The sequence below is a fragment of the Canis aureus genome, chromosome 16, assembly GCF_053574225.1.
Source record: "Canis aureus isolate CA01 chromosome 16, VMU_Caureus_v.1.0, whole genome shotgun sequence".
Taxonomy (NCBI): domain Eukaryota; kingdom Metazoa; phylum Chordata; class Mammalia; order Carnivora; family Canidae; genus Canis; species Canis aureus.
In genome coordinates, this window is record NC_135626.1 from 35,330,415 (window position 1) to 35,345,663 (window position 15,249).

General features: G+C 38.2%; 1 protein-coding gene across 4 annotated transcripts in view; it reads right to left on the bottom strand.

Moving 5' to 3' along the window:
* The window catches only part of KAT7 (lysine acetyltransferase 7), a 33,492-nt gene that overhangs the window by 16,538 nt on the left and 1,705 nt on the right, over positions 1–15,249 (bottom strand). Inside the window, exons 2-7 of one of the 4 annotated variants that reach the window (XM_077852816.1) lie at positions 14,035–14,130; positions 11,165–11,341; positions 9,596–9,835; positions 4,786–4,868; positions 1,711–1,800; positions 180–278 (exon numbers count right to left, since the gene is read on the bottom strand). In XM_077852816.1, the coding sequence (XP_077708942.1) occupies positions 180–278; positions 1,711–1,800; positions 4,786–4,868; positions 9,596–9,835; positions 11,165–11,341; positions 14,035–14,130 (785 nt within the window). Of the gene's footprint in view, positions 1–179; positions 279–1,710; positions 1,801–4,785; positions 4,869–9,595; positions 9,836–11,164; positions 11,342–14,034; positions 14,183–15,249 lie in introns of all 4 variants that reach the window. The other 3 variants (XM_077852819.1, XM_077852817.1, XM_077852820.1) reach the window with 3 other exon arrangements.

The following is a 15,249-nucleotide window of genomic DNA, read 5'->3' on the forward strand; positions in this document are numbered from 1 at the left end:
CAAAGACCTCCTGTTTCTACTCTTAACCCAGTTTGAGGAGGATTATGGTAAACTCTAAGGGCCAGAGGTGGGCCCTTCTACTGGAGAAAACCAAATGGCAGATCTGAAAAGCAGAGTTTAGAAACCAAAAACAATCAAATGCGACTGGTAAGAGTTCATGCTGTTTAACTTTTTCTCACCATATATTTCTCTTTCTGCTCTTTGCTCAGCCCAGAATTCCTTTTCTTCCTGAGTTCAGCCACCTTTTCCTTATACCGCAGCTGCCTCTCTGTTGGTGCCTAAAAGGCAATAAGAGGACACTGAGAAGCTAGCTAGAAAATGCATTATGTCAGTAAATTTCAAAATCAAAGTAACAACACAAAACCCAACACAATATGGGCAGGGAAAAAAATGCCACATGTGTTACAGTCACTCTGTAAATACTATGATGATTTTAAAATTTGAAATTGGGTTCCAGACCACCATAGTTACTGTCAGTTAATATGGGTTCAGGAATGTACTTATTTTAGTAGTAAACCAAACAAAACATAAATTAAGGAGGGAAGCCTCCACCAAAGCAACAGGAATAAAATAAAGATCATTTCAATTCAAAAAGCATTTCTTGAATGTTTGCTGTTTTCCAAGACACTGATACAAGAATGAATAAAACTTTTAAACTGAGTAACACGAGAACCCCAGACAGACAAAAAAAAGAATCGCAGCTACCACTCATGGGAGTGCTTATTACCTGCCAAGCACTGGGGATAGATATTTGTTAGATGACTACCCTACCAGGTAGGTAGTATTCACTCCTTGCTATTAACAAGGAAATACTATTTAGGGAGATTAGCTGACCTACCCGAGATCACACAGCTAGCATAACAGAATCACAGTATTCAAATCCAGATTTGTTTGGCTCCAAACCCAAACTTCTCCCTCCTCACCAGGCTTCCTCTGCTATCCACCTATAATCTAACCACAAAAACAGACATCCATATGATGAGCTATGTATATACAATATGTGACAAGTGCTAAGCCAGCATCCTGAGAACCTTAAAATGGAATACGTAAGGAAAAAGTCCCCGGTGGCAAGAGATCTGGGAAATTCCTACAACAGCTGAGAGATGCTCAAGGCCTTGAAGGATAAACACAATCTCTTCTTGGCACAGAGTTAGGCAGAAAGACAGCAAGAGCAAAGACCAAAGGCATTCATGAAGGAACAAGGAATTAAGCATAATCAATAAGCAGGATGTTCAGAGAAGCAGAAAGATTAGGGCAAAGCAGCATCTTGGAATCCAAGGCAAGAGAGAAGTAGAAGAAAAATGAGACCATCAACAAGAGTCAAATGCTAATAAGCACAAGTCACTGGTGACCTCGGAAACATGCCAGCACAGTGAGGGAGTTTGAAAGTAACAAAAGGTTAAAAAGGAGATGCAACATGAGGACATGGAGCAGCAAGTGTAATCTCTAAAATAATCAGGACTATCTGCGATTACTATTATTTTCATAAACAACATGAGCCCTTCATTTATGAAGCAAAAGTGTTTGTCTCATGAAATTTTACTATCTGGAAAGCAAATATGCTTCTGAACGTACAACTGAGTATGAGTCACTTAGAACTACCATGGGGAACAAGAGGCATGGTTAAACCTAATGCCCGTTCCCAGGCAGAGGAGATCCAAGACTTGGCTCTCAGACTGTGAGCGGCCAGAGCTTTAACAAGGCCCATACCTGGTGCCTGGTTGCATGCCTGTTGTTGTCATCTTGCCTGTGGGACAGCATCCTTTCTTCTATCTGCTTATCCCGGCTCTGTGCTCTCACCTGCAACCATCAACAATGTCAATAAATCCACCTGCTTCTAAGACTAAGTTTACTTAAAAGCATAAGAATACAATGGTAATCCCTTGAATTTATGTTGTGCTTCTACTTTCAAAGGGTCTTCGAGTTTATCACCATCTCTACAAAAATAGGTAAAGCAGGCTTCACGGTCTGCTTTCTCAGCCATTAACTGAGAATTAGAGAAGTGAAATCATCACAGCTACACGGTGGTAAGGCGAAGATTTTAATGAAGTCTGATTACTGAGCCTGGACCCTTTCCACCACGCAATGGAGAAGAAACAAGAAACCTAAGGAAGCACAAGAAGAGGTGCAAAGAAAAGGTTGGAAAGCTGGGGGTCAAGTCCATGGGGAAACTCAACTCTGCAATTCTGTGATCTTAACACCAATCACAGCTGTCCAACAGCTTCTACTTCACCTTCCGGAAATGAGGGCTCACATCCAACCAGCTGTCGCACTTCACACAAAAACTTAGCACAGTCAAACCACCACCACTGGCATTTTCCCACAAATCTGCTCCTTTCAAATATTCCCTCTATCGACAGATAGCAACACTTTTTAAACCACCATTGAGTCAAAAACTTGAAGGTCAACCTTGCTGCTGCTTCTCCCCTCATCAAATCCATCAGCAAGTCTATCAGGCTGGCCCCCTCCAAAACATATCCTAAATCCGATCAATTCTTACTATTTCCAATGATACAGCACCTAGTCCCGGCCACCAGCTACTGCCTGAGCTTCGGAGCAGCCTTCTAATAAGTCGACTGCGTCCACTCCTACCCTCTCCAGTCCATTTTCCACAGGCAAACAAGCTGTGATTTTAAAAAGCATTTATGAAATGGTATTACATCTTTGCTAAAGCCCTCCGAGTGCTTCCCACAGCCATCACAATAAAGACATACTCCTCGTGCCAAGGTCTAAAGGTCCTTCAGGATCTGGATCCTGCTTCCTCATTTCTGATCATGCTCCAGCCACACTGGCCTACTCCTACTGGTGGCCCCTCAAACTCCACATAGGGTTGATCCCCACCTCACAGCCTTTGTGCTTGCTCGTCCTTCCACCTACATCTCACCTCCTTGATCTTCACATAACAGTCTCTTTGCCATCAGCCATGACTCAGGTCCAATGCCAACTCCTCTGCAAGGTTCTTCCTTAACAACCTGAACAAAAGCAGTGCCGTACTCCCGTCACTCCCAAAACAGCCGTATCTCTGTATCTTTAGTTTTTTGTTCCTCACACATTTATCACTGCATGAAATTCTTCTTTATTCATTTGTATGTGTTTTGCCTCCCCCAATGAGAAAGTTAGCTCATTGAACAGTCTTTTCTCAGTCAGAAAATCCTCAGATACCTGGCACAGTGTGCAGTCACCGCAATCTGTAACTGAATAAAAATGGTAATACTCTTGATTGCAATCGTTTACCGGGAAACTCAAGGGTAATCAAGTATATGCAAGTACTTTAAAACTACAAAGCTTTCAATAAATGCAAGGAATTAGTTTAATTTTTCCATTTGGAATTCTAAACATAATAAAAATATGTATCTTTCAGAAATTCTATGGATCCTCCAAGTTCCAGTAGTAGAGATGGATTATGCAGAGCCTGATTTCTCTTGCGAGGAAGAAAAAAACTGAAGAAAAATTCAAGAAATGCTTTCCTTCTTTTTCCAGAATTTTCTTTCTCAAACTGAAATTTTTATTTTTCTTTTTAAAAAATAAATTGCTTAAAGTAACTTGTTCACATTGCCGCAAGCCAACAATTTAAAAAATTGTACCTTAGGAAAACTTCTATGTGAAACCATCCACAGTATCAGATCAGGATATTTAAAGACAAGAGGCAGAGGATAGCTCTCAAAAAAGAGACCACAGTTCTTTTCAGAGAAAGACCTAGTGCTTTGCTGGATTCTGATGCAGATGTTTTGGTCTCAGGCTAATGGGAAGACCTACCACTTGCTCTTATACAGAGCAGAAGAAATAATGACCCTCCTCACACAAGAGATTTGGACTGAAGAAAAATAAGAGTGTCTTCAACCTTAAAATCCATATAAGAATTCAAAGTATACATACTTTGTTAAAAGACTATAGAAGACATAAAGTAATTTCCCATCGTGTGGTCTAGCTATTGAATAAGAGAACTAATTCCTGAATCAGAAAGAACTAATATTAGCTAGGGATTCTAATTTTTCTTAGGATAAAACTGGCTCAGACAGGAATAAATCTGTGACCTTGGCGTTGTCAGAAAATAACAGCCACAAGAACAACAGTTAACACTTTGATGTAATGAGCTTGGATAACCTGTCCAAATACTACCCACGCAATCCATTTAATTAAGAACGTTTTCAACTCTTGCTTCTCCATTATTAGTTCCATTCCTGGTAGCTGCAACCCACACAGAACATATAAAATAGGATCTCAGACTCTCCTAAATCTATTACCCTCAAATCCCAAAGGTTATTTAGGACTATATTTCTCAAGAACTTAAAACAAGAACCAGCCAAGAGTAGGTGTGATTGAGGGTAACAAAAAGGAAAAGTATTCTGTAGAAACAGAGAGAAAGGAAAATAATTATGAAAAAATTTAAAGAACAAAATGTCTTCACAGATTCATGAGAAGAAAATCTAATGCATAAATATTGAGATCACATATTTATGCAAATTATTTCCTAATGGAATAGGTCTCTGGCTGTCATTGAAGTCAACTTTCAACGGAAAGTATCAATGCACTACAAGATGATATTCCAAGTATTCCATATATAATCTCCCTATTTCCTTCAAGCATTCATTACATACTAGAATTCTTTTATCTGTTTGACTATTTTTTTAAAAAACAACTGTACTTTTGTTTCCTTCACTAGAATGTAAGAAAAAGGACCCTGCCTATTTGTTCACATTGGATCCCCAGTGTTTAGTAGAGTACCTGACAAACCTTAAGTAAGCACTCACTGGATAACTATATGTCAAGTAATGAATACAATACCTTGCATTCATCAGCTGAGAGGTTATGATAGAGCGGACATCCTGAGATGGAGAAATGTCTCTCATGCTTTCCTGTAAGATGTCCTGTTAAAAGAAGGGAAAACTTAATCTCAAGATAAAAGATGTAAGCTCATAAAGTGATAGTTCTCTGTACGCCAATTGTGTTACCTTCCAAATATATTATTTTTATCCAATATATATCTGATCATAGATTGAATCTACCAAAGGTAAGTGATGTCAGGGCCATAACTTGCACCCACAATAAATTCTTTTCTTCCAGGCAGCCCCAGTGGCTCAGCAGTTTAGCGCTGCCTTCAGCCCAGGGCCTGATCCTGAAGACCCGAGATTGAGTCCCATGTCAGACTCCTTGCATGGAGCCTGCTTCTCCCTCTGCCTGTGTCTCTGCCTCTCTCTCTCTCTCTCTCTCTCTCTCTCTCTCTCCCCCTCTGCCTGTGTCTCTGCCTCTATCTTTCATTAATAAATAAATAAAATCTTAAAAAAAAAATTATTTTCTTCCACAGAATGGATCTGGCGATCTTTGAATATACTTGTAGTATGTTCAATATACTAGTAGTAGTTCCTTCTCTTCTTCTGATAATGTATTTCTCAAATTCCAAAAAATCGTAAAGCCATACATTTATTAAAAAGGAGCAAAAACAACATTTTCTTTTGGTGATATTTAACTTTTCTATGCTAAATTATCAAGTTATATCGATATTAAGTGTTGCTTCCTTTCTATTATGCAATGATATCAAACCTGAATTGAGCATTTTGCAATAATCCAAAAGAAACTTATGGAAAATGAAGAAGAAAATGGACTCTTCTATTATGGAAATAAACATATTTTGGCAATTTTGACCTAGATTAAATATATTCATTTTTTTGGAAGGGGGCTGATTCTGTTTAAAGACTTAGGCTTCCAAAACAATAAATAAATAAATTAATTAATTAAAGACTTAGGCTTCTTCTGTAATCAGATTTTTAAACAGGCAGTTAGTCTTTATAATAGCCAAGCTACAAAAGTAACTCAAGTGTCCATCCATAGATAAATGGATAAAGAAGACGTGTGTTCTACATATATATGTATATATGTATACACGGACACACACACACACACACACACACACAGACACACACAGGAACATTACTTAGCCATAAAAAAGAATGAGATCTTGCCATTTATGATATGGACGGACCTAGAGGGTATTATGCTAAGTGAAATATGATAGAGAAAGACAAATACCATAGGAGTTCATCCATATGAGGAATATAAGAAACAAAACAAAGGAACAAACCAGACTCTTAAATACAGAGAACTGGTGGCTGCCAAAGGGGTTAGGGGGTGGGGGGGGAGAAAGAGGTGAAATAGATTTAAAGGGGCTCAAGAGTACACTTATCTTGATGAGCTCTGGGTAATATATAGAATTGCTGAATCATTATATTGTACACCTAAAACTAAACACTGAAATAAATAGGAAGTTACCACAAGGCACTCTTATGAGAGGACATTAATAGCAATAATATAGAAAGCTCATTTTATCTAAAGGATATACCTCTTCACTTTTCTATTTTTCATGTGGTTTTGGGAAACACAGAGGGAACTGAACATTATTTCCTTTTTATAAGTTTCTTTAACCAAAGAGTTTACAAAACTTCTGGTTAATGAAGACAGCGGGATTTAAAAAATCATATGGGATTTAAAAAGTCATACATGATTTAGAGTAAGCTTTAAAGAATGAAAATAATTCACATATTGGGGGAGAAAGGAATCAATACATGATATGTAGATTGCCATTTCTCCAGGACTATATTATTAAAAATGTGATTTTTGGAGATCCATTCAATTTATCTTGCATAGAAAAAACTACCCTCAGTAATCCAACATCATTATAAAATGTAAAGTGTCAATGTTATAGAAACCCTCCTTTTTCTATAGATATTTCTTAGACATACTTCTATAGATATTTCTAAAATATTATGTATCTATAACTTCTGGGTAAATTATTCAAGTCATGTCTTATTTTAGAATATATGAACTAAAACCAATTTAATGTGTCTATATTAAAAGTGTTAAAAAGGGACAGTTAATTTATTGATCTAGCAATTCTACTGCTATAAATTTATTCCTACAGGTTTTCTAGCAAGACACTAAAATACATACATATAATGCTTCCATTACAGTATTATTCAAAATAGATAAAATGAGAAATAATCTAAATGTCAATCCATACTGGACAATCTTAAAAATTTATAAACTATGGGATGCTTGGGTGGCTCAGTGGTTTAGTGCCTGCTTCTGGCCCAGGGCGTGATCCTGGAGACCCGGGATCTAGTCTCACATCGGGTTTTCTGCATGGAGCCTGCTTCTCCCTCTGCCTGGGTCTCTACCTCTCTCTCTCTCTCATTCTCTCTCTCTCTCTCTCATGAATAAATAAAATCTTTATTAAAAAATAAAAATATAAAATTTATAAACTATCAATGTAATGAATTCTCTGTATTCTTTAAACAGATGGAACCCTAAGTATCTTTTTTTTTTTTTTTTAAAGATTTTATTTATTCATGAGAGACAGAGAGAGAGAGAGAGAGAGAGAGAGAGGTGGAGACACAGGTAGAGGGAGAAGCAGGCTCCACGCAAGGAGCCTGATGTCCGACTCGATCCCGGGACTCTGGATTATGCCCTGAGCCGAAGGCAGACGCTCAACCACTGAGCCACGCAGGCATCCCAGTAAAGTAAAATATCTAAGATGCGAAACCAACCATTATGTTTTCCCTTTTGCGATAACACAAAAGAAATATATATATATATATATGTGTGTGTGTGTGTATAAATGTGTTACACACATGCACACTTGCTAGAACCATTCATAAAAAACCCCCAAGAATAATTTTATATCTGGCGATATGAATAAAGGAAAACTTTTACTTATGCATTTCAAGGCTCCCTGTAGGGTTTTCAGTTTTCACAGGCACAGAATACTTTTACACCAAAATTATTTTTAAAAATTAATGACATTAAAAAAAAAATTAATGACATTATTTTGCTGAACATAAAGAGTGGAACAGGATCAAAGACAATTTCAGCAATGGATTTTTTTTTTTTTTAATTCAGTAATCTCTATGCCCAACAACATGGGGCTTGAATTCATGATCCTAAAATTGAGTTGCATGCTCCAAGCCAGCCAGGCACCCCTTATCAAAAAATAATTTTGGAAGTTCAGGTTCATATGTTTCAAACTTTGCCAGTATATTAATACGAGAAGTCAAAGTAAACTTTCCTCTGATGCAACAGATTTATATTTATCCTTTCATCTACTCCAAGGAGGTTAAGGACTGAGCATAAATAACATACCGTCAGGTCCAACGCAGACCTCATCTCCTCCTATCCATTCTGGTTGCTCTGTCCTAGGCATATTGGCCCGTAAGTGTGCTTCAAACTGCTTAAGCATTCTTGTGTCCCATACCCTTACCACCTGTTTGTGTGTGTATGGTTTGTATATATGCACAATACCTTACCCTCTCAGCACTCCCTCATTTTCCTTCAAGGAAATATCTCTAGCTGACGTATTATGTATCCACCTGTCTTGCCTTTCCCAATTAGACTATAAGCTCCATGACAGTAGGAACTTTGTTTGACATGTTCACAGCTACACCCCCAGAAACTCAAACCGTGTCTGGTATGTGGCAAACAGAGTACATAAAAGTAACAATTTAGGGAAGCATGGATAGTGACTAGCAGAGCTTGAGTCTCTTCCCTTGCCATATGAAAAGTAGATCCCCTTACCATCTTAAAGTACATTAGCTAGCTCTTAAATACTAATGTTTATATGATGATGTCTATTCTTAGTTTTTCATCATTTACCCAAGGATACTGATTTAGGCCTGAAACAATTCTTTTCTTTGAGTGATGACTGGTGTGATGGTTTAGGGGAACTTATTATATACTCTATGCATTCTGAGGAGTTGAAATTATCTGAGAGAGTGGTGCGAAGACCAGGAAAAGATCCAGATAAATTAAATGCTAGGGAAAACATACTGTGGGCCTGCAAAGCAACAGCTTACTCTGCTCTAACTTTTTTCTGAACCTGATGGCCAGGTTGAAAAGTTCACAGATTTGAGAAGCAGACTCAGTGGAGAAAAGCCTATAATGTCAATCAGTGCCTTCCAACTCTAGACAAAAACTTAAGCCCAACACTTGGAATGAAGCTCACTTAAGGAGCGTTAATAAGGTTTAAACCATCATAAGAATCTGTCAGTAAAAGGTAAAGGTCATAAAAAAAAAAACACTGAGATACTCATTTATCTGAGAAGAGATACTTGTCTGGTTTATATTTATCAAATATAGAAGACCTACAACCACCAAAGTCACAAAAGACCAGGGTCTCATCTGTGCCCTTTTAGTTTCATGGCCGTGCAAGAAGAATCTGTTTTTCTCATTTCCTTATCAGCTCTAACCATACAACCAATATTCTGCATTAAGCTCAAACTATGTACCACACAACAAGCCATTTTGAAGATAACTGGTCTTCGGTTTTATTTTTGCAGGAAAGAGGAGGAAATTTTCACAGGGAGCTTTCAATAAACTGGTGGGTGCATCCCACTTAATGTCCTTGCAACCAGATCTATTCTTATTGACAACAGACCAAGAAGCAAAAATACTTCTTGTTTGAGTGGGCAACCCAGTTGATATTCTGAGCACCACTGAAGAACCTAAAGAGCTAGATCACAAGAGAAGATGAAACATTTCTTCATGATCCTAATTTCAGAGGGCAAAAACCATAGAACACAGGTGTCAGAAAGCTGGTCACACTCACCTAGGGAGTTACAGCCTGGAGTAGGACACTTCATATTGAAATTGTAGCTTTCATGGAAGCGACGGCGCTTGGGACGATGAGAGAGATCGCTGCCTGAGTCCTTCAGGGACATGTCCTTGGCAATGCTCTCATCATGAGACACGTTGGGGCTGGAGATGTCTATGTCAGACTCAGAAGAAGGGGCATTTCCAGTTGGAGTTCGAGGTGGAGACTCATCATGATCAGCTGTATTTTTAGTTTCTAAAGCAAAGCAATTGGGAGAGCTCATAAATGGGGTTCATTTAGAGGTTTACTATTCAGAAGAGTTTATGGCTATCATTTAACCAGTGACTTTTAACCACTTATCTGCTATAAAGCTACTAGGAAAATGAAATTAACATCATTCTTTTGTGCTACTTTACATCCTAAGTAAAATCCAGTTTTGGGGGTTTACCTAATATATTTCACTTATCTGTGCTTCTCATAAGCCCCCCATCACAGGTAATCAAAACTGGATGGAAGTAAATTTTTCTTTAAAATGACTATCCAACTCTCCTTCCAGGAGACACACAGGATGGAAGAGAAATGAAAACAGGTGTCCTCCTTGATGACTGACTTGGTGTGAGTGTGAACGAACCTGACTCTTGAGCTAGCGTGTCAGTAATCTAACAATTCGGATTGTAAATCATGGGTTGTAAACCAAATGCCTACACTTGCTGGGCAAGGCCAAATAGAGAACCAACTGTCCACCTTAAGGAGACAACTACTTTTCCACTCCAGTAATCAATGCTGTGAGTGAATGGCCACCACACGTTCCCAGAGTTTCCAGTTTTTAAAAGAAACTAGTAACCCAGGTTTTTATGTTTTGATGTGAAATTCCCTATTTTCAAATGTTGGCAACAAACTTCTAAAAATGTAAACACTGAAGCACCTAAGAGGCACAGTGGCTTAAGCGTCCAACTCTTGGTTTTGGCTCAAGTCATGATCTTGGGAGTCCTGAGATCAAGCCCCACCTTGGGCTCCGCTCAACATGAATCTGTTGATACCTCTCCCTCTCCTTCTGCCCCCCACCATCTCTGCCTCTAAAATAAATAAATAAATTAAAAAAAAAAAAAAAAAGGTAAACGTTGTGCAAGCAAACTAACAGAGCATATTGGCAGGCTATATGCTCCTCAGTCTGTAATTGCTGCTCTAAGGCCTAATTTGGGCTGGTCAATCACAATCTCAACAGCTCACCATCCCTCATTACCAAAGATCACTCCTCCTCAAAAAACAGAGATAAGTGGACTGACAAGCATGACTTTAAGAAAATGTGGTTCAAACTTTCTTCATCTATAGGTAAAAGGGCTCCAGTTCCTTTTGCCTATTATGGGTCCAATCTAATAATTTAATTACTCTAGTCTTCAAGAGTACTCTAATACAAAACTATCCTCAGTGAGATATTCAAGAAAGCAATCAGGTAAACAGCATTTACCTAGCTGAATTTGGTCAGTATAAAGCATCTATCTGCAGAGTGGCCCCAAGCCTTCCTTAAGAGAAAATTGACCAGATCTTCTCTGTAATTGATCAAATCATCCCATACTCACTCACCTCTATCTGAAAAGTCAACCACTTGCTCTGTTTCTGAGCCAGACGAACGAGTCTGACGAAGGGGGTATTTTTTCGGAGTCACTGGGGTAGGCTGTTGCTGACTACGGGTCACTCTTCTGGTAGAATAAGCAGGCTCCTCAGTGCCAAAAGATTGCAAATTTCGAACAGGACTGGAATCTGATCCCCAATTTTAAGAGATAATAAAACAATTAGAGAAGAAGGAAATTTGGGTTTTATTATCCATATGATTTATTAGCTGTATACCCTCCTCTTTATGCCTCAGAAAATCTGACAAATAGGTAAAATACCTATTTTATTAAATAAAATATAAGCTAAAGAGCCAAGATCAGGTATAGAGGTACAAAATAGTATAGAATAGGAATGCCTGGGTGGCTCAGTGGTTGAGCGTCTGCCTTTGGCTCAGGGCGTGATCCCAGGATCTGTTATCGAGTCCCACATCGAGCTCCTTGCAGGGAGCCTGCTTCTCCCTCTGCCTATGTTTCTGCCCCCTTCTCTCTCTTTCTGCGTCTCTCATGAATAAAAATTATTTTTTAAATATATAGTATAGAATAGTTTAGCTCCTGGAATCAAGACTCTCATTCAATTCCACTCCACCATACCAACTAGCTATAGCATTTTGGGCAAGTTCATCTCTTCAAGCCTTTGTCCTGATCTATAAAAAAGGCAAAATACTAGTTGCACATTCCTCACACATTTACCATGAGAAGTGAGATATTTCATATAAAGCATTTAACGTGACTTCTGGTACCTAGATCTAGCGCTTTCTAAATATTAGCTGTATCCTCTCTTCCCTTATTCCAATCCACTAAAACAGATATTCTACTACTAAAGATATAACAATATACAAATATTTCCTTTCCTTAGGGATCGCTTAGGTTCTTTTCTTCCTGATTACCCTCTTGGATACTCTGAAGCAAAATCATAACAGATTTATGAAGAGCGAGGCAAGAACATAGCTTTTGGGATTCTTTGAGATAACAAAACCTATTCTGAAGCACCCAGCATCCTTTTTACATCTCTAATTTGATGACACTTAAAAAAGAACTAGAAAAAGATTCAAAGCTGAAATTAAAGCATATTTTAAATGACAAAGATCTTAAAGTGATAGGTAAATTTTACAGTTCTCCAAAGAAGAAAACTGAAATTTTCAAACTTTTGGGTTAAAAAAAGTTAGTACACAGCTAGGTTAGGCTCAATTCATTAAGAATCTACATTTTGCTTTTGAGAAGGCCACCTTACATAGACTACATTGTGAAGAATATCCCTAGAAGTTGTGCAACTCCACAGTTATGAAGTACAACAACTAGGAAGAGACCCAGGACCCAGGTATTTCCTAGCTGTTTTTAATATTTACAACTTTCAGATGTCCAAGGATGATCAATTATGCTTTGTAAGAATATTATGTCTCTTCCCTTGCATAAACTGCTCCCTCTGCCTACAATAACATTTTCCCATCTTTCCACTGTGAGTTCCTATTAGATTCTTTAGGATTTCCGGGCAGCCCTGGTGGCTCAGTGGTTTAGCGCCGCCTTCAGTACAGGGCATGATCCTGGAGACCTGGGATCGAGCCCCATGTCAGGCTCCCTACAAGGAGCCTGCTTCTCCCTCTGCCTCTCTCTCTCTCTCCCTCCCTCTCTCTCTCTCTCCCTCTCCCTCTCTCTATGAATAAATTAAAAAAAAAATCTTTAAATTCTTTAGGATTTCCACCTTGGACACCTGCCCCAAGTTGTCTGCTTCTTGGAGGCAGTTGTTGAACTTCCTAGATACTCTATGCAAACCTCTCAGAGCTCTTACCACAATGCATGACCACGATCAGCTGAAACATCTATATCTTGCACTGAACTGTGTGTGAGCACCTTAAGGGCAGGAACTATGATTTTTTTCTATCATGGCATTCCACTACACAGCATCATATCTGAATTACACCAGTCATGTATCAAAATTCTCACTATGCTAAAAAAAAAATAAAAACTTTCAAACTGAGAATCCAGAGACGACAGCTACATTTCAGCTGAAATGTTAAACTCAAAAATAAAGTTAAGAACAGTTGTTGAGAATGTTCCCATTTTCTTGCTTAAAAAACTGTTTTTCTCTCCTTCTGCAATGTGTTCATAAAGCAATAACCAAATTGGCACTACTTATGTGCTTGAAGCATATTACAAATTTTCCCCCTTAATTTGTTATCACCTATTGATCATCAGCTTTGTGTATTAACTACAACCTTCCTTCCACCATAGGGAATCCCAGAGCAGAACCAGGAGGGATTAGGGGTACCCTCCAAATCTAAGCCCAGATGGCTAATTGCACTAGAGAACCTTCAAACTACCTTTCAACACAGAGATTCTCCGTTCTTTACTACCAAAGCAAAATTCTAGGTATTTGCAACTGATAGTTTGGTATAACTAGTTATATCTACTAATTGTGTCTGGCTACATTACAGAAATAAATATAAGTTTTGGAAGTCTGAGAAGTACTGAACATCCTCCCAAAACAAGTTCAAGATACTATTTTAAATCCCTGAGTCTAAGCCATTCTAATAAAGTAAAGAGATGGCATTCCCATTTCCATGCTGATGGAAAAGCTGTAGGGAAAAGTTAAACGACTTAAGACATACATGTGTCACACACCATTATATTAGACATAGTTCCTTTGGATCAACAAATTGGACAATACCCCAAACAGAAACATTTTTAAAGACCTGATACTTCTGCAGTCATACACTCTGCATTTTACCAGATTCTGTCACCTACACCAAGCCAAGAGACCAGACCAGTTTCCACATTAACACAATAGTATAATGACCAGTGAGTTGGCTATGAGGCATGGTCAGGAAGAATGAATTCTTATACCTTGGGAACTCTGGCTCAGCCGGGCTGAGGAGCGGGTAACTCGGGCAGATCGCCGGGATGTGCCATCACTCTCTGAACTGTCTGTGTGCTCGAGATCTGTAGAAAAATCGGAATCTTCGGTTCCATCTGAACTACTGCCTGCATTCCTCTGTAACACCATAGATCCAGACATTAGCACAGAAGCATTTACTCTGTGGGTTTGTGTTAACACTGGAAATAAAATGAACCATGATACTGAAAATACTAAGGAAGGATTCAACTGCCAAACACTCTTTTCTTAAGGCATTTAAAATGGAACAACCTACAAATAAAGCACCTTTATTAAATGAACGAAAGAGAATTAATTCTTACTTTATTAACACTAATTCTGTAATAAGTCCATTTATCAGTCAGTACTACAAACTGGAAATAAAAGTACCCCATTCAAAATGGTCTGGCTGACATAACTATGCACTTAAAGTCCATGGTGGTGAGAAATCAATGCTAGAGTCCTTTTAACTTTAGAGCAGCTTTTGTTCAAAGTCTCCACAAACAGCCATCACATTATTTTAAACATCTACTAATTCTAAATATCATGGTCCACAACTCTGATACCAAGAGAACTTAAAGACTAAAATCCTTCTTCCTTATGTGGTCTAACTATGAAGTTTCTCCACACGAATACCAAAGTGCTTAAAAAAAAAAAAAAAAAAAGCAGCTTGCACATGAAGACTTGTAGATACTCAAAAAGAGATATTATCATCTCTTTAATTAATAATTATTTGTCAATTATTAGCTTCCTGAACCATGATTAGCCATACAGATAACTTTTAACAGTTGAACATTAACACTATACCCTTTACCAAGCCAAAAAGGATAGAGAATTTGCTTAGAAAACCATACAAAACTTCAAACTACAAGCCCCTTATTTTCTATTCAAAACCCTTCAGGCCAGTTGTGTTTGAAATTCATAACTTTTTGGCTTTTTGGAAGAGAGATATTTTGCATATATCCCGCAAGTAACGCCTCATCATCAAACACATTAGTATTATTTCTACAGCAGGACATATAAACAATCACACCCAATGAGACACACAAAAACTCTAAGTAGCCTCAGGATAGTTCAGGACAGATTCAGCCAACCAAGTAAGTTACTAAAAACACTTACATTTTCAAGAGCTCTTTGTATTTGGAAACTGCAGAAAGGGGACTGTGGACCTATTCCAAGGCACCAAT